The sequence below is a fragment of the Pelodiscus sinensis genome, chromosome 12 (genome assembly GCF_049634645.1).
Source record: "Pelodiscus sinensis isolate JC-2024 chromosome 12, ASM4963464v1, whole genome shotgun sequence".
Classification (NCBI taxonomy): Eukaryota; Metazoa; Chordata; order Testudines; family Trionychidae; genus Pelodiscus; species Pelodiscus sinensis.
In genome coordinates, this window is record NC_134722.1 from 11,117,015 (window position 1) to 11,136,771 (window position 19,757).

The 19,757-nt window shown below is 42.3% G+C and overlaps 1 protein-coding gene across 8 annotated transcripts in view; it reads right to left on the reverse strand.

Annotated features, from left to right (window-relative positions):
* CMIP (c-Maf inducing protein) overlaps positions 1 to 19,757 on the reverse strand; it is a 201,118-nt gene that overhangs the window by 100,842 nt on the left and 80,519 nt on the right. For 6 of the 8 annotated variants that reach the window (XM_006122667.4, XM_006122666.4, XM_025184432.2 and 3 more), the window contains exon 2: positions 490 to 615. The exons of 1 other annotated variant lie outside the window; for it this stretch is intronic. In XM_006122667.4, coding sequence (XP_006122729.1) covers positions 490 to 615 — 126 coding nt within the window. Of the gene's footprint in view, positions 1 to 489; positions 616 to 717; positions 1,014 to 19,757 lie in introns of all 8 variants that reach the window. One more of the 8 variants, XM_075939999.1, reaches the window with a different exon arrangement.

Below are 19,757 nucleotides of genomic sequence, written 5' to 3' on the forward strand. Positions count from 1 at the left end.
TCACCTCACACAAATCAGGTGATAATTAAACAAACTTGACCACAGTGAATTATCTGCCCACTACCAGGGCTCATACCTCAGACTTAGAAAACAGAATCAAAGCGATTAATAGCAGGGGGGGGGGGGGGGGGGGAGGAGGATAAAAAAACCAAGGAAGTCTAGTAGCACCTTAAAGACTAACAAAACATGTAGATGGTATCATGAGCTTTCGTGGGCACAGCCCACTTCTTCAGATGACAGGAGTGTTAGAAGTCCAGATCCAAGAATAAATAAGGGAAGGGGGGGAGAGAAAAAAAAGGAGGGGAGGAAGAATAAAAAAAAAAAAAGAGAGTGAGAAGATAAGCTTTATGATACCATCTACATGTTTTGTTAGTCTTTAAGGTGCTACTAGAGTATTTGTTGTTTAAGTTTTTCCTGTTACAGACTAACTTGGATACCCCTCTGAAGCTTCTGAATAGCAGGAGTGTTGTTCTTTCATGTTTACTGTACCTGCAGTAAGACAGTACCGCCAGGGATTGTGAGCTGTAAACAGTACTTAGGGGCATTCTCCCAGGAGAGCAGCTGAACATCTTCAATAGCACTGTAGGAAATGGAGTTTTCCATATACCCAGTTGGCTGCAAGGAAATAAACAGAGAAAGAAAAAAATAAGCAACTACTTACTCATCAAAAGTTTCACAGCATGGATTCAAAGGCATTACACCTCACCAAAACTTAACTGTATTTGGTGGGAGAACAGCTGCATAGTGTGATTGTCTTTGATGGATGACAGGCAGCAGGACAGAACACAACTCTAGGCACTCCCCTCTGGAACTTCAGGTCCAAATCACAGGGAAGGTCACATACAAAGTTGTCTGGTGGCCTTACAATCATCCCATCTGACCCTGTCATGAAACCACTCAACAACTGGGTGGAACTAGGACTTCAACGGGAACCTGAACCAACCCCTTGCTGCATCTGGAATCAGGAGTAAAGTGCTGAGGGAGCCCATGGTAGCAAGCTTGTCAGAAGATTCCTAGGGATAGGAAAGGAGGTTAACCATTAACTGGTGGGCTGGCACAGTCCCAGTCATCTGGAGCAGCTCCTGTCCACGAAGGGCTTGAGGGCCTCAGCAGCCAGGAGGACACTCCAGCCCCCACCTGCACCCCTTCTTGGTCAACTGGGGAAACATATTTTTAACTAGTTAAACAATTAAATGGGATTTTACATCTCTAACCCCTACAGGTCATTATTCCCCCCTAGATGTCAGTCCATCCCCCACTCCACTTACAGGAGAATTAAAACCACAAAAGCAGACAAAACTAGGAAACAGCTGACGTTAATAATCAAGCCTGGGGATGAAGTTACAGTTGTTGATCAAGCCTGTCTATACAGAAGCAAGAATATGTTTCCCAGATGCACACTAACTCTGATCAAACTAGTGCATTAAACACAGCAGCGGGGCGGCACCAGCTAGCTGCCAGAGTATTTACCAAGGGTGGTTGGGATTGTACTTGGGCAGCTAACCCAATGGCTACATTGTTATTTTTAGCAAACTAACCTAAGCAGAACTGAGGTGCATTGGTCTGTCTGCCCTGGGAAGTATCGTCCCAGTTGCTGCGTAGAAAAATCCTATACAAAAACGCGTTGAATTGCATCGGTTAAATGAAAAATTTGCAAGCTCAATATTGCAAAATGCGTGGCAGTGTCTATAGGAGGAAGATACTTGGACTAGACTGGCAAAACAGCAGTGTAATATAGTTAAATGAGAAGGATTCGATTTTTTTAATTAATAGAATACCAAGAAACAGATTCCACTATACACTCATACGAATTGTTAAAAAAAATATTTCCATCAATTATAATAAAAATGTACAGATTGACATAGAAAGAAAAATGTTGCTATAAAACTTAAGTTTTATTTAAGGATATTTCACATTTTATATTGTCACAGTCGTATAGCTTTAATTTTTTGAATCTCAACATCAGTGCAATTATTTCTGACTCCCCCATTGTCTGATCCCCGCCATAATTGCCCACAACTGTAAATTAAAAAAAAAAAAAAAAAGTCTGACAAACCTAAATGTGTTGCACTAGTTTTATGGTGTGTCTTTTCTGCCTCCTGTTTACAAGCCTGCCCAAGTATATTATCTAATCTAGAACACTGAATCTATCTAAGGTTGCCAGATGTGCGGTTTTCGCCCCAACTGTCCATTATTCGGGTCTCTCGTCCAGTAAAAAAACAGAAAATACCGAACATGTGAAATGTCCGGTATTTCCTGTTTCCCTCAGATGGAAGTCCAGCGGGGACAATTTTTCCCTGCCAATTTTTCTCTGGCAGGGGAGCGAGGAGCATGGGGCCATTTAAAGGCGCAGCACCCCCTTTTTTCTCAATTTTTTCCTGGTGTTTTTTTGGGGGGGGGGGGTGCCGGTATTTTTCGTTAAACCATCTGGCAACCCTAAATCTATTAATAAATCTTTGGACTCCAAAGGTGTCTTTTACACACCTGGAATGGAGGGGGAAGGAGGAGGCAGGGGAAAAAAACGAGGGGGATGGATACACACTCAAGCAACTGCATCAAGATTTATAATCAAAGGCACCCCCACCAGCCTACTTATCTCGAACATTTAAATATCAGCTTTCTGAAGATGTTGCCACTGCCTGATTACAAGTGACAGCCATAATTAACAAAAAAAATTAGCATGCTGAAGTTAAATGTGTAATATAAAAAAAATTGAATGGAGATACCTATCTCCTAGAACTAGAAGGGACCTTGAAAGGTCATTGAGTCCAGTCCCCTGCCTTCACAGCAGAACAAGTACCATCTCTGACAAATTTTTGCCCCAAATCCCTAAATGGCCTTCACAAGGATTGAACTCACAACCCTGGGTTTAACAGGCCAATGCTCAAACCACTGAGCTATCCCTCCCCCCCATTCCTCTGTCTAGTGCGGAGATCATGGACATTGGGGGCATCCCCCGCCAAACCTGAATAAGGTCCATGATCTCTACCCTGGACCAGGAAGGCGCCCACCTTCTCCAGCCCATCAGGCTCCTGGGAGCTGGCAGACTGCTCCGGGGGAGTGGTGGAGGGCTGGCTGCCAGTGGCTTGCTGGCTCATGTTTTGGGGCCACTGGGTCAGGGGCCCCGGTAGCCACTGCTGGCTCTGGGCTGGCAGGCTTAGAGCTGGCACAGGCACTGTGGCCAGGGTCTACCCCTTTAATGGCTCCGGGGCTAGGGGAGAGGAGAGTAAGTTTTCTTGTTTGTGCCTGAGTGGCCACCAGGGCTCCCTGGGAAGGGCTGGAGGCCCCCTATTTTGAATTAAGTGTCTACACAGCACTTAATTTGAAATAGCTATTTCAAATTTGGCATTACTAATTCAATCAACAAAACTAATCAATCAACAAAAGCAAGGAAACTCAATTTAAATATTAATTGCATGTTTTTAACCTCCCTCACCAGTATGACCGTGTACAAATACCACTAGGATATATTCTAAATAATCTACAATTTATTATTTTCACATGTGTGTGCACATATATGAACACACACACTATTCATTCTCTCTCTCCCCCCCATATATACATGTATATCTCCTTATATATGTATATATGGGGGGGGAGACAGAGAGAAAGTAGGTATACACGTACACATGTAGAGAGATGCAAGCACATGCACTCACACACACACGCCCTATTTGTAGGGCCCTGACCAGATACAAAATTTGTATCCATATCCCCAAAAATGATGCCAGGCTCTAAAACTATCCGAGTTAATCCAATGCTTCACAGCAAACCTGAGACCCTCATCTAGCTGCGCTCAGCACTCATGTAGGTAGAGAACTTGTCCAGCATAGCTAGAGGAGTAACTGTTCTGCTATAATTATTCCACTATAGCTATGATGGGTCAATATCTCCATCTAGACAGGTCCTGACACTGACCCCTGCTTAGCATAAAATAGGTGTTTCTTAGTCTCAATTATTAATTATTTTCTCAGTATTTCTGGTTTACTGTGCTCAGTGTGTTTTGTGATGTCTGCTACCTCTCCCTTTTCAAAGCTCCAGGAAGTATCTGATAGCGGAGTGAGCTGCTCCATTTGGAAACAAACAAAAAGAGCAAATCAACTGGAATGCTCCCATTTTGGAGCAGGGGCTGGGACTGGAGCATCATGGCAGCCCCTGCAAGCAGCACGAGCCAGAGCCTGTGCCACTCAGGGAGCCGACAGCATCAGGGCACACAGCCCAGACAGTCTGGTGGGACGGGCAAGGCATGGTGCCTGCTGGGGCAGCTTGCCAGTAGCATGGACTTGGGAGCTGATGGCAGACCACTCCCAACCCAGTAAATTCTCTTGACCAGTCCCGATGTTGCCAGATCAGGGAGGTCCAGCCTACCCTCGCTTATCTTGAATCTATTACTCCCACCCCACTAGCTTAAAATTACTTTATATCAACAGTTTTGCAAATAAGGAAAAAAGAAAAAAATCCTGTAGAATTACCACCACCTCTGGGGCAAACAGGAGCAGCTCTAACAATCACAACAAAGGATTCTTGTGGGCGAGTGTGAAATAAGCAAATTCCTTTCAGAATGTAGGTACTTTTCAGCTGCACTACTTCCTTCCATAAGGTAAGTGGGTGGTGTGTATGAAAAATCATAATCACGCTTTAAAAGTATAGAAAAGCCCCATACAAAATGTCTGCCAACATGCAGTAGATGCCTGTATAACACAAGCTTACCACTACAAAACCTTCAGAAGACTTTAGCAAGAAAAAAAACATAGGCGTGCAGTTAAAAAAAAGATCTCTAAAAAAAAGTTCTGAATAAGTCAGCTTGCTGTAGAAGTGATAATATTATACAACTCTAGCAATGAAAAATTTCACTGTCTCTAACAAAAGCTTGTTGTGCAGGAAGTATGATAACTTCTGCTTATTCATTTACCCACCGTATTGTTCCATGCTAATGATTGGAGTCCCAGTGGTTTCTACTGAAACTATACGTCAGGCGTTGCCTACTGGAGAGTAATTATCTTGTTCTCACAGGAAGCCAAAGGCCCAAGACCCTTTAGAGATTAAGACTATAACACTTAGGGAAAATATGAAAAACAGTATACACAGGGTCTATTAGGCTCAGGAGACAAAGTTTCCAACAACATGCTTTGAAAGAATGAGAAGGCAGGGGGAATCCAAAACCAGCCACAGTAAATATAAAATTAACTGGGCAGGAGAAAAGCAAACATCTCTACAGGGGCCCCATCCTATGTGATGCTGAGTGCCCTGAGCTTCCATTCCCTTCAAACAGTTCAAAGTGTCCAGGACCTCACAGAATCTGATCCTGAGACAAAAAATTTTCCCATATCTTTTCCCCATAATTACACCTTCTCAAAATGTCAAAGATAACTGACCCAGTTCAATCACAGCTTTGTAATCTTTCAACAACTAAACCTCATCCCAAAGACCAAACATGAGCTGATTTTCGTTAATCAACACATTTTATTTAGAAAGAGTAGGATAATTAGCCGTGCCGTCTTGTTAAAGGATCAAAAGAAAACTATGAGTCATAAAGTGGTTTTTCTGTTTTGTTTTCTTCTCTGATAGCCAGAGTACTTTTTAACCTTAGGGCTAATTTTTTATTATTTAAATGTCACTTGTGCTTTCCCCTCCTCTTCTGATGTACTTCAACACTGGTTCAAAATTCTCCATCACAGAGAACAGACTAGATTGTGTCACATTTTCAATGGTAACTGCATCTGTAACTCCCCTCCTCACTTGAGGCTCACTCAGGTCTCAGTGGTATCCTTCCTTTTGACTACAGATTCCTGCCTTATCAGCTGGGCAGCCAGTGCCTGCAGTTTGCTTTCTCTCCCAGGACAATGACAATGTTTTACCAGTGACTGCACAGCTATTCCAAAGCAAAGTACATTTATTCTTAGAACAAAAAGCATCACCAAGAAAACATAACACAAACAATAAAAGAAATTAAATGCTCACTAAATCGAAAATCGTCAATCTCCAACATGGAGAGTTTGGTAGGCCAAAGCCTTTCTAACCCCTCTGCAAAGGACAGAGCAGCTGTAGAACACTACGTACTATGTCTGTCTTGCCATAAGGAAGGCTCTGGGTTGGTTTAAACTCAGCCTTTTCTACCAAGAGTCCTGCTTTGTCCCCCAATCTCCTGAAAACAGGTAACAACTGTCCCTCCTCCTATATACAGGAGTCAAGCTTCAGAGGCTGGATATTCGCATAGCCAGCATTGGGATTTTGCATTAATCACTCTCCTGGAGTGATTCCAGATTTCATAGGAAACACCCTCCACCCAGAGCAGACAGAAACACACAAATACACATCACCTGTATTCCACAGCTCATACCATCTAGCCCCATCATAAAGGCTTAGAGAAGTTTTCATGCTTTAAACATAAAATACAACATGGCCCACAAAGACACTGCAAGTGGTAGCCATATCTGTCACAGTTGTGCTTTCATGGCACAAACTTAATAAGGACATTTACGTAAACAGAAATTAGAGTTTTGAAGTGCCTTCCATTTTAATTATCTAAAACCGTCTTTGCAGAATGGAAAATCTTAGTTTTGATAGATTTAAAATCTAGGCACGCAATATACATCACATCCTCCAAAATACAGCATCACAGCCTTCCCAAGAGCTATTGGTTTATAGCCTTCCCAAAACTATAGGCTTATACACCACCCTTTTCAAGAGCAAAGCATTCATTTCTTCCCACATGATGCCAGTTTGGCTGGTCTGTGCAGCAGAGCCTTTTCATTTTGGAGTAGCCAGCACCATATTGAGAAGCCCCTTGGCCTATCCATTACACTTGAGAGCAAAGGGAACTTTGAATCCATCTTCCCAGGGCTGAGCACAGTTTAGCCTATCAAGAAAAACAGAATTTAAAATGTAATGTATTTTTGTATTTAGGCAAATTATTTCATTTTTACATTTCAACAAGGAAACTAGATTAGTCAGTTTCATGTTTGCTACATATGACAAGCACTTTGTTTTTGGTTTGCAACATGGTAGGGAACTTTTAAATAAAAATAAAAGGCTCTTTACTTAAAGCTAAATCACAGAAAAATTTCTATTCACATTAGGTTTTGTGAAACCCATTCATCCCATCAAACATACATACCTTTCCCTTTAGTGTAAAAACAACAGAGAATTTTTGCTCTTTTAAAGAAAAAAAAAAAACCTTTGCATTTCATTCAGTTTCATAAAGATTTATAAACCACAGAGCTTTGAAGCCAAGTGACCTTTTCAGGACAAACAACCAGATACCAAAAGACAGAGTAAATAATAAACTCAGAGTCTCCGAAAATTGAAGGAACTTTCAGGCCCAAGTTTAAGTCAGCCTTCCTTGAGCTTTTCTAGAAAGCAGAAGCCACAGAAGCAGCCCATACAATAATACAAAAAAGTCTACACAACTATTTCCATAGGAAATTTACTAAAAGGGAAAGAACAAACATGACATCCACTGTTCAGATGAGGCTTTTATGCATTTACTTATGCAATAAGGTACTAAATCTTTAACTCAATTTCTACACAAGGCTGACTAGAACAGATACACGATACAAATTCAGGGAATCATTCACAGACAGATGTACATACTGGCAGGATGGATGACAGGTAACCCTAAAATATCCAATGACTGTCCCAAGTGAGATACTCTGGGTGGAAAAACATGTTATTATAACATTCTCCATCACCACCAGATGTCTATGCCTCATTTGGCTGTTCTTTAGAAGTAAAGCATGTAAATGCACGCAGCTCGGGATTATCAATATGCTGTATTATGTATGACTATCCATATCTGTACTAAGGCCCAATCCAGTAAGGATCAGACCACCTTCCAGGAAATTCTGCTTTCACCTCAAACCGAGGTAGCAATAAGGTTATTCAATTCAGACCTTACAAGGTCCTGGACTAAGGAACTGCTAAGAATGGACGCCAGAATGAAGATTTTCTGACCACATATGAATACACCCTATGGCTCAAAAAAAAGAAACTATGTCAGAAGCTGTCCCTTGTCTCTACGAAATTTAGAGGAATTAACATCTGGTCTGGACACACAAACTACAGGAAGACATTTATCAAGTGCACCTATTGGCAATGCTTAGCTGTAATAGCCAGCTCGATTCAATTTAGCTAATTCTTGATATGGAAGAAATTGTCATTCATATGTCATAAGAAGTGGAAGTCCATGTTAATGTTAAGAAGATTAATACGTAAGAGAAAATCTAATAGCTGGATGATACACATGCCTTCATGGTAATATTACTGTCATTGGACTTGGAAGTACATGAACTTTAGTTTTCTCTGAAGCCCAACCAAATTTGGATCTAGAACCAGGATTCTCATGGAGTCTGCTGAAGTACAGCAATTCCTCTCCTCCTCTGCAATACCTGTGAGAATCTGGGCCAGAAATTAATCTGAATTTTAGCTTGGCAGCAGATCAGATGCAAATGCACTTCTTCTCCAAATATTTAAGGATGCCTAGGATTTTCATGTTGTTAAATTACAGTGCTACATTTTAATGTAACAAACCAAAACATGGATTATCACAGACTGCACACAGAGTACTTTCATAATTTGTAATCCATTTGAAGTACCAATTTCATGCAGCCACATATGACGGAAAGAACAGAACTGTCTGTCATGCAAAAAAGCTAGTCTCTGCTTCACCATGAAATAATCTCTCCAATGTCTGAGTCATCAGAATAACAGTACTAAAGGGTGAAGAGAGAGGGAGAAAAAAAAATTGAGAAAAAAATAAATGCAAATCACTTCAAATGCTGAATGAATATAAATGTTTCTATTAATCACACTTAATAAGCGGATAAGAGCAGCACATGAGCCGACACTCAGACTTACACCATTATCTTGCATCCACGTGAAAGCAATGATTTGGATATGAAAAGTCCTGTCAGAAATTCACCCTCAAAAGGGGAAAAAATAAAGTCATTTCACCAAATGTATGTGGAGGAAAGAAGTCAAGTAGGCAGGGGGAAAAAACCCTGATAATGGATTTCTTAAAAACCAATGTTACAAAATCCATGTTTGCACTTTTTTAAAAGGGGTGGGGAGTTATTTTTTTTATTGTCAAACCCAGAAGAGGAATAATTGAGAACACACTGTGTTTACTTTATCCAGAGAATTACTTGACTTTCAGACAGTAAGATGAGAGGTGTATCTTAACAGCTTTTGATGATGCACAACCACCAACAAGAATACTCTGCTTGAACAGCTCATAAAAAGTAAATTTCCTGGCTTGGTAGGAGGGTTAATGTGTCAAAGTCACACCAGGGGGATCTTTAATGTATTCAACAGTCATGGACTGATGGGCTGGCATTTTAAAAAAGCATACCGAGTCTATACTGGAAAGCCCTCCGTCCATGGATCGGGCTATTGTCAACCATGGTTGAAAACAGCCAGTTGGCTGAATTAAGGGAGTCACCCTTGCCCAACACATACTGTAAAAAGGAAAAATGATTCCTTACAGAATTAGGGTCTTGGTCACATTTTGCAACTAAGTCTGTTGAATAAACCAGGGGAGGTTTAGATTGGACATTAGGAAAAAATTCCTAACTGTCAGGGTGGTCAAATATTGGAATAAATTGCCAAGGGAGGTGGTGGAATCTCCCTCTCTGGAGATATTTAAGAACAGGTTAGATAGACATCTGTCAGGGATGGTGTAGACGGAGCTTGATCCTGCCTTGAGGGCGGGGGGCTGGACTCGATGACCTCTCGAGGTCCCTTCCAGTCCTATTATTCTATGATTCTATGATTCTATGATTGAACTCTCTTGATTCAGTGCAAAATACAGGATGACCATCAGCAGAGGGGAGAGAGAAAGGGAGGCGAGCTGTATTTGATGCAAGATTATACATGGCACGGTTTTCTAACACAGGCCAAGGTGGAAAGCCTTGGTCTCCAAGTACCTGATCCTTTAACTTTCACTGAAATCAAAGGGAAAGGGGGGCATTCAGCCACTCACAGGAAATTCTGAAAAAAAAAAAGAGTGCCGTATAATAAAGACATAGGGACTGCTCAACCACAAGAAGTTTAGTCATATAGAGTGGACAGTCAAGTCTTTAATGTAAAATACTTTTAATTATAAAGTTTCTTCCATCAAAGGATCCTAAAACATTTTAAAAACTTCCAACAGACATGGGAGACATCAGAGATAGGACACAGAATGGCCATCCTTGGTCAGACCAATGGTCCATCTAGTCCAGTAACTGGGCTAGCATCAGATGCTTCTGGTGGAATGAACAGGACAAATTATTTAGTGATCCATTCCCGGGCCCAGCATCTGGTAGCTGCAGACTTAGGGACACCCAGAACAATAAGGTTGCATCCCAGACCATCTTGGCTAATAGCCATTGATAGATACATCCTCCACAAACGTATCTAATTTTTTTTAAAACAAAATTATAGTTTAGGCCATCACAACATCCCCCTGGCAATAAGCTGCACAGGCTGATGGTGCATTTTGCAAAAGAAGTACTTCTTCCTTTTGTTTTAACCCTGCTGGGTGACTCCAGTTTAAAAATTCCAAACCACGGTCTCACAACACCCGTGTGAATGATTATGTCCGACTTAACCAATGAAGAAATGATCAACAGAAAGATTACACAGCAGTGATTGCGGGAGCTAAATACATCTAGGGATCATGTCTCAAATGGCCTAAGGTCATGCAAAGTTTGCTGTAGGCTAGGTCTACAAGTCCATGCTTCTTACAACATGGCATGTGGGGAAAGAGGGGGAGGGAGAGCTGCAGCTAGCACTCATCTCTAAAACTCAGCTTGAACACATTCTGCATATATAACAAAGCACGGTTCTTAACATGCACAATCATTTATCCTAATTCATGTTTCTATATATCTTGTGAATACTGGTTTTCCCCACCAATCTTTTGTTGTGTCTAATAAGAACCTATAAGCTCCTCAAGAAGAGACCTGGCTTCTTACTATGGTCATGCAGAGCAACTAGCACCAGGGGGCCCTCATCTCAATTGAGGCCCCTAGATTTTTTTTGATAGTTTTGTAATAGTAACAAGATGGTCAACACAATAGAAAGACCAAGGAACATCTGCATATAGAGTGATGTGTATAACATCAACACAAACAACATATAAAGCATAAAAAAACCCATCTATATACTTTGACTGCATCCCTCTCCCTTCCTACGTTACAAATTTTCTTAGATTGAAAACTATTTTGGCAAGGGGAAATTGCAAGCGCTTCACAGGCCCTTTCGAACAGCAATAATAAATAACAGTAACAAATAAAGAATAACCTCATTCACTGCAAAAACTGTTAGGCACGTGTACAGATTTGTAAAATAATTAAATGTATACACACACAGTACACACACACACACACACACACACACACACACACACAGTACACACACACACAGAACATAACAAGCCTCTGCCCTCAGTAGGCAGCATCAATAGACAACCACCCAATCCTCTAGCTAATTTTCCATAGCAACAACAGTATTACAGAAAACACTCCATCCACAAACCACTGAGTCAAGGTTGCTCTCCATTTCCAATTATCTTCAAGTCAACGCTTAGTGAACAGACTGGCCTTGCACTGTGCCATGAAATGCATCAAACACAAGTACTGGCAGACCAGCGAGGCAAGCAAGCACTACACTCGAGGATGTTCTATTGTGCACTGACCCCAAGGTATTGCCTAAGCTAAACTAAAATGCACCGCAACAAGCTATTTGATAAAATATGATGTTCTTGCACAAACAAGCATCATCTCAAGTTCTTCTAAGCTGGTTTTAGGGCCAGGTAGGTCTTTAGCTTAACACAAGGTGAGGAAGTCTACAATAATTTCTCCCCAGTATGGACAGGAAACCACAACCACCACTGCAGCAGCACTGGTTCAGGTAACTGGTAATATGACGACTCTGTTATGGCTCGACCCATAGAAAAGATAAAGGACTTACTATTATTGCAAGCTAAAGGAGATCTCTAACAGTTGCACTGTTACAGAACACATCGTTACAGGTCCCCCTGCTCCATACTAATGGAGTGATTCCTATTAATAAAGTATCCAAAAGTTCATCATTTCAAGTCAGATCTAAGAATGTTAAGGACTAGTCAACTAATCGATAAGCAAATGCCGCTTCAGAGTTTCAAAGCAGCAGCGCCACAAGACTCTGACCCTGGGATCCATGTGGCACTGTCCCTTTAAGGGGCATTTCAAAGCGGGAGCGCCCCATGGATCCTGTGGTCAGCTGGACTCCACAGCTGATCCCAGGCTCCGCAGCATTTCCCCAGAATCTGGGTTGTAGGGAAATGCGGCTCAGAACCCACAGTCAGCTGGGGAGTCCCCAGCTGACCCTAAGCTCCACATTGCATTTCAAAGCAGCAGCACAGCATGGAGCCTAGAGTCAGCTGGGGGGCTCCACTTTGAAATGCACAAGAGCACCCACTGGGGACTCTTGTACATTTCAAACCTGGCATGCTACATGCATCCCAGAGCCAGCGGGACTTCCTGCTGGCCCCAGGCTGCATGCTGAGTTTCACATTCCTTCTTTGAAATGTACAAGAGCCACAGCAAGGAGGAATGCAGAAGTGCTTATCGACTAGTCGAGTAGTCAATGGAAATTCCATTGACTATCGACTAGTAAATTAACCGATATTTAACATCCTTAGTCAGATCCAGCCCAAATGCAGTAGTTTTCAACCAAGGATTTATGTTATAATTGTATGGCAAAAATGAGAACAAACGCAATTTTTCATAACAGTGTGTACTGTGATACTTTGGGGTTCTTATGCCTAATTTTGTACGCTCAAGTAGGTTTTTTTAAGTGAGGTGAAACTTGGGGAATAAGGCCAAGTTCCAGGTGTTTAGCTCAGCACCATATGAACCAAATCTACCATGATTTCTCGCCAAGACAACACAATCAGATTCCAGTAAGGGATATAGTAGTCTGGAAAGGTTGATAGCAACTGCCCTAATGTTTTAGAGGTCTAAGAATGTAGAAGTACAACCCCAGTTGTCAGGTAAGCTATGTGAACTCAAAAAATTTTTCCCCCTCAAAAAAATGTTAAATGGAGGATAGGCTGAGTCATGACAAAAGCAAGACGACCAATTTAACAGAAGCCCTTCAATGGCTTGTCTGTTAGGGGTAGCTCCCAGAGCAGAGATTCTCAACCTTTTCTTTTTTTTCCCTGAAGCACCCCCCCACACCCTACCCCCCCAAACATCCTCTAAAAACACCATAGCCCACTTGTGCCACAGTAATTATTTTTCTGCATATAACAAGCCAGTGCTAGTATTAAGGGATAGCATGCAGGGCAACTGCTCAGAGCCACATGCCATAGCAGCCCTTATGAAACTACACTGAGCAGGCTTTCTGCTTCAGCCCAAAGTGGCAGGACTCAGGCATCCAGGCTTCAGCCTTCTGTTCCGGGCTCCAGCAAGTAATGCTGGCCCTGCCTGATTGACCCCCTGAAACCTGCTTGTGGCACCCGGGAACCCCAGGTTCCCTTTGAGAATCACTGTCCTAGAACTAACATCTGGGAACTGCTAGTAGAAGAACATCAGCTCATCTCAAATATCAAGCTGGTTAACAGGAAGAAATTCTCTTAAACACCAGAGGCCAGCCATATACCGATTACACATGCTTTGCTATTAAATAAAAGACCAGCACACATCTCTAATTTTATCATCAGCTCTAACAATTCAGTACCCATTGTTTTCGCCAAAGGGAGTAACACATTGCTATTGCATGGTATCTTTTCTTTCAAGGACACCAGGAAAATCAGAAATAGGCATCTTTGCCAAAGGAAACATATCCAGGCAGTTGCAACAATTTCTAGAAGGGCGTTAGGATGATCAGTGCTTGCTTGGCAAAAATTAGCTGTGTCTTTCACACAGGACCGCCCCCCCCCCTCCCCCCCCAGTTTATCTACACCAGGAGACAGCATGAGAATTTCCGAGGCAATTTCTCCTTGCAATTGAAGTACTGGGTGCAAGAGTACATGGCATGGGAGGAGAAGCTGCAGCTAGCAGTCATGTCACAAACACAGCTGGAAAACATTCTGCATATAGAGTGAAGCATGAAGAGGCACACACAGGTACCAAATACTTAAGCTGTTTAGATGTTGAATCAGACAGGATCCCACATCCTGTAAGTTACTGATTTGTCTCACCAACTTTGGCAACCCTCGGCAACCCACACTGTTTTCTTTACAGCACATCCCAGTTTGTTTCTTATGTTGTTTATTTTCAAGACCTGGTATGTAATCATTGCCAGCTGAGGATATTTGAACATAACTGAAGTGTGCTGCGTTTTAAATAACTCATTCTTTGCTCAAACAAAATACCCTAGAAGGCGGAACACACAATCTGTAGTTCCAAGGGTGCAACGTTTCATCTCAATCTAGACAGTACTGTATACTCGAAACTATAGTCTCTGTGGGCCAAACCTCTGTATTAAAGAAGAGGAGTAACACAATCTATTCCCTTTCATGTAAATTAGGTGCAAGCCATGAGCTTCCAAGAAGTTGTCATTGTAACCTTCTACTAGATGAATTATAAACTCCCCTCTCCTGGCTTGAGAGGTATTACATAAGAGAAGGCCCACAGTGTTTTGTTACAAATGCCCCATCTTTATTAGTAATAGATATGTGGCCGTGTTAGTCTGGTCTAGCTGAAACAAAAAACAGGACTATGTAGCACTTTAAAGACTAACAAGATGGTTTATTAGATAGTATGATTAGATGCCTCATGAGTCTAGGTCAGGGGTCTCCAAACTTTTCTGCCCGAGGGCCGCATTAACTATCAAACAGCAGTTCGGGGGCCGACTACACACTTGAGGTCCAAATAAAAAACAATCAAAAAATGGATGTTGTTTTTAATTATTTATTTAATATTATTTTATTCAGTTATTATTTAATAACACATTGATACACTACACATGAACACCTGTATTAGTGTGAATGGTGAAATTGTTTCCTGGATGCCAAAATAGCAGACATTTCTGGCTTTAGAAATCACTGTTTGAAATTGGGGGTGGTGCTTGTCCTAGTCCTGCAGGAGGGGCTCCAGAACGGGGAAACTGCTGAGAACTCATTTCCACCTGCGCAATGTGATGAAAATTGTCAGCAACATAATCCTGGCAATATGTTCAGCCTAAGACACTCACACTTGAAGAGATGTGATCGCTCTCCTATCATGCAGGGAATGAGGTGACAATTTGTAACATAGCCCCATGGAACAAGGGGCATGCATTTTAATGGGAAAAGCTGGTTTGAAAGCAGACACGTTATCACTGTGCCACCGCAACCAGACCGCCTCCTGCAATGGGCACCAGCTCCTCAGCCCCGCCCCCGGAGAAGTAGCCCCTCGCTCCTAGCCCCTGAGAAACCACCGTCGGGTTTCCTCCCCTCCGTCCAGCCTCCCGCGATCCTCTGCCGCCGGGTCTGATCCAGAGCCCGCCTTTGAGACCCCCCTTTTTCGCCCGCCCGGCCAAGCAGCACGCGGAGCCGTCCCTGACCTGGGCTACCTGCTGTCCCGTGCACGCGCTGGGGCCTCGCACAGCCGCCTGCGAATCCGTTTCTCCCACTGACACCAATGCTCGGACTCAAGCGCCTCAGGGATAATCTCGCCGGCACGCGGAAGAAGGCGGGGCCAGACAAAAAGGTCTCCACGGGCCGGATGAGAGGGCCTCGCGGGCCGCATCCGGCCCGCGGGCCGTAGTTTGGAGACCCCTGGTCTAGGTCAATGGTTTACTTACACTACCTCCATAGCCTTACAGGGAACACCACATCACCGCTCCAAAGGAAAGCATTCTTTCTTAAACAGGAAGTCTTTAGTAAAATTGTGATCAGTCAATTCTCCAAGCTCCACCTTTAACCCCCTTCAGTGCTGATCTCCTCATTGTTTAATGATGACTGACTTGTTTGGATTGTAAGGAGTGTTGCTGTTTAAACATAGGGTAAATGAAATATGTGATACCTGCACCATGGAGGGTGGGGAGAGGCACTGGGATTGCAGTGTGAAAAGTAAATCAAGTAGGAAAGATGTCAAATTACTGGTAGACACACAATGGAGATGACACAGACCATCAATTAGATTCCAAGCTAGCTTTGTTAAATCATCTTTACTGCACACAAGAATTTTCAGGTTTCTAAGCATGCTTCTTAGTCTTCATCTTAAAAAATGAAATTCAGCAAAAACAATAAATGGTTTCTGCTGCAGGAATGGCAAACTATAAGTTGATGTGAAAGATGCTGATTTGGTAAACTTGTCAGTTTTAATGTGATATTTATAAGTGCAAGGTTCCCTCCCCACAAGGTAAAGACCTCATGACCTGAAAATAAAGACATCTGTTTGTGAAAGGTATTATAAAAGGTGTTCTTTCACCACTGTAATCAACTTTGTTTTAGCAAAACTACAACCAGAAACACCACATTCTCAGCAACAGCCAGACTTTCATACATCTTTCATACATTTCTGAGGCAAAACAGTAATTCTATAGAAATTACAACACACCTTCTGGGGATTCATATCAACTCTTGACACACAAGCTCATCAGTTTCTTTAAGCGGTCTTTTGTTTATTTGAATCTGGCTTACCTTCATCCATACAAAAACACGACTATCAGTTAAACCCTTCTTTTGTTTAAAAGTCTCTGAGGGATAGCTGTGTTAGTCTGTAACTTAAAAAAAAAAAAAAAAAATTAAACAATGGTTCTGTAGCACCTTGGAGATGAACCAAAAAATATGTAGATAGTATCAGGAGCTTTTATGGGCACAACCCACTTCTTCAGATGACAAATATGGAGCCTTCTTTTGTTTGTTAAAACTATTAGTTAACAGGGATATTAAAACATGGTTAACTGAGTAAACTTGTAACCGTTAAAATCTTAGCAGTTACACGCTGCAGGCTCTGCACTATAGGGCAGGAGTTGGCAATAGACTTCACGTTCTCCCCCTCTCCCCCATTCCCAAGCCCAGATTGCCTGGGAGAGGTGGAGTGCAAAGTCTCCTCCAACCATTCCAGGAGCGTGGGGTGCTTCTAAGCGCCACACACTCCTTGCAGGGTGAGGGTAGGATGGGAGGAGACTCTACGCTCCCCCAGGCCCAAGGCCAATCAGGGCTTGAGGGAGGAGGGAGTGTGTGAAGTCTCCTCCTGCCCTGCAAGGGGCTCAGCATTAAAGTCAACTGCCGCTCAGCTGGTGGTTGACTAAGTGCTGCACTCCCTTGCAGGACCGGGCAGGGAGCAAGAGACTTTATGTGCTCCCCTATCCCAGGCTCTGATTGACCAAGGGGCAACAGGAGGGAGCATCTGAAGTCTCTTCCTACAGCTGGGGCATGGATACTTAGAGGGAACTGCCAGCTGTTCAGAACACCCATGTGAATGATTACGCTGATCTGCAAGGCTGCCAATGGGTGCTGAACATACCCTATTTTTTTCCTCGTGGGGAAAATAACAGTGGTAATATAAAAACAGTTCTTATTAATTCCCACAGAGGCAGAAGGCCATTTCATCCACTTTTACTTGGACCTCTGGTGATAAATATTAAAAGCTGGAGTCAGCATGACCTGCTGTAATCACCTGCCTGGGTTTAGGGGACGCTTCATGCTGAAAGCCTTTCTATGCCATGTCTTTCAAAATTAACCTAGAGAAAGTTCTATTCTTGGGGATAATTACAGACCCTTGCCCTGTTTTCACACAGTGACCAGGTTGAAGGCACCATGGCCACCCTCTGCAGTAATGTTCTGGTTTTCAGTTCAAAGGAACCCAAAAGGCCAATGCTTTCCTGTGAGCTGTGCTTGATTGCTTGGTAAGTTGGGGGGGTGGGGAGGGGAGCGGGAGGGATTCCTCATCTGAAGGAAATAGTTTAAAAGATGTAATTTTTAAGGGATTGCAAAAACAAACTACAACCTTTCAAACAGAGCTTTCCACTTGGACAAGGAAGAAGAGAAACTTCTCAGTTTGGATCTCAGAAACACACTGAAGAGCAATGAAACCTGAACTGTTATCAGTGACTCCTCTGGCTACAGAACATCAAGTGAGCCTCAGCATCTCCTTTGGGAAGGTGTAGAGGTACCAAAACCCCTACTATGGAGTCTGCATCAGAACACTGAATTCCAACACTCTGGATCTGAATATCATCATTAGGGCCTGCAATAGGATAAAAACATTTTTGGTTCTCTCTATATGTAAGCCATAGCCCCTCAATTCAAAAAGCCCAAATTTGGAAGTGTTTAAAATCCAGACCTGAACCTGGATCCTGTCTTGTGCCCACTTCTACATTCATCAATTATACCTAAAACATATAAGCAGGGAGATCTTCCTCGCTCTCCTCCTTTTAATACTGAAGGTTCACAAATATCACTGCATAATTAGCCCCTTATAATCACAATGTATCAGGGATGGAAGAATTCAGGTCATTCTCCAAAAACTATAGGCACCTACTATTGGTGCTAAAATTTCTTGGGTGGCACTTTTACTTTACTACTGCTGTTAGCAATAGAGGCCAATGACACACAGATGAGCAGTTCTGATTCCTTCCAGCAGAGGGCACTGGTATCCAAAAATAGGAAATATCATTCAACAAGTGCAAGGTTTTATTTTTCATGCTGACTTGCTTAACATTTTATTCAAGAAATACAACTCAAATTAAATATGATCAGACAGAAGATTTTCATTAATTTGTTTGAGTATTACTTCTCTCTTCATTCATCACCTGTCTCAGTACTAGCAGCTTCTCATAGGACTACTACGTTTGCAGTTGTGAAGAACAAAATAACCCGCCTTATTGGAAATATAATCAGGGCAGGAATAGCAGGAAAAGGTGAGCACCACTGAACGTTTTGGCTTAGTTTTCCTACCTGTACATCCTCTGTAAAATGTACAGAGGAAAGCTGTATACAGAGATTATCAATTCTTTATGAAGAAACAAAGTTATTATGAAACATCTGAAAATAAGGAACTGCAACAATGTCATCTCTTCCACAAAACCCATAAAGTTATTGACCTTTTGAGAGTCATTAAAGAGTTTTGGGAAAATGTGCAAAAAATATTATTAATGGAGAGAAAACATACAGCTTTCAAGAGTAAAGTTACCCTCTCTCATTCTCTCCCATCTACCCTGAAGAGAGAAGCTTGGCTGATACTTGCTTCACTTTCCAGAAAGTAGAAAAACCCAATCTACCTGGAACTATACACAGCTTATCTCGTTCTTGTGCAAGAAAACTAATCTTTTCTTATAAATGGGCCTGAAGCAAAAACAGAGACCCAATTTCAAATTTTATATCCTCATATCAGCCCACTACAGAAGTTCAAACACCCCAACATTGGGAGAAAATGGATTACAGTCCAGATTCCAAACATACAAAGTTTTGAGAAATTCAGAGATACAGTGCTGGTTCAGGGATACGATATTCTGATTTAAGTCTGAAGTTCAGATGCAGTTTGAATTGTACCCATTACAGGGATATGAGAGACAGACCTCAAGTTTTAGTTTGGTCCCAGCTGCAATATCAACACAGCTAGCATCCTCTTCCAAACTGGTGAATAGAGAATTCATACTATAGCTCCAATCACCAGGATAAACCTGCAATCTGACATGTAACCTGCTAGCTGTCTTTTAACCTGTTATCTACATCCACACCCGCAACAGCAAGCAGTCTCAGTCAACAGAGCTAGTGGGCAGGATATCACGGGGAAGAGGCCGTACAAGGACTGGAACTGGAGATAAAAGACAGCACAGGGAAGGGATGTCTAATTGCA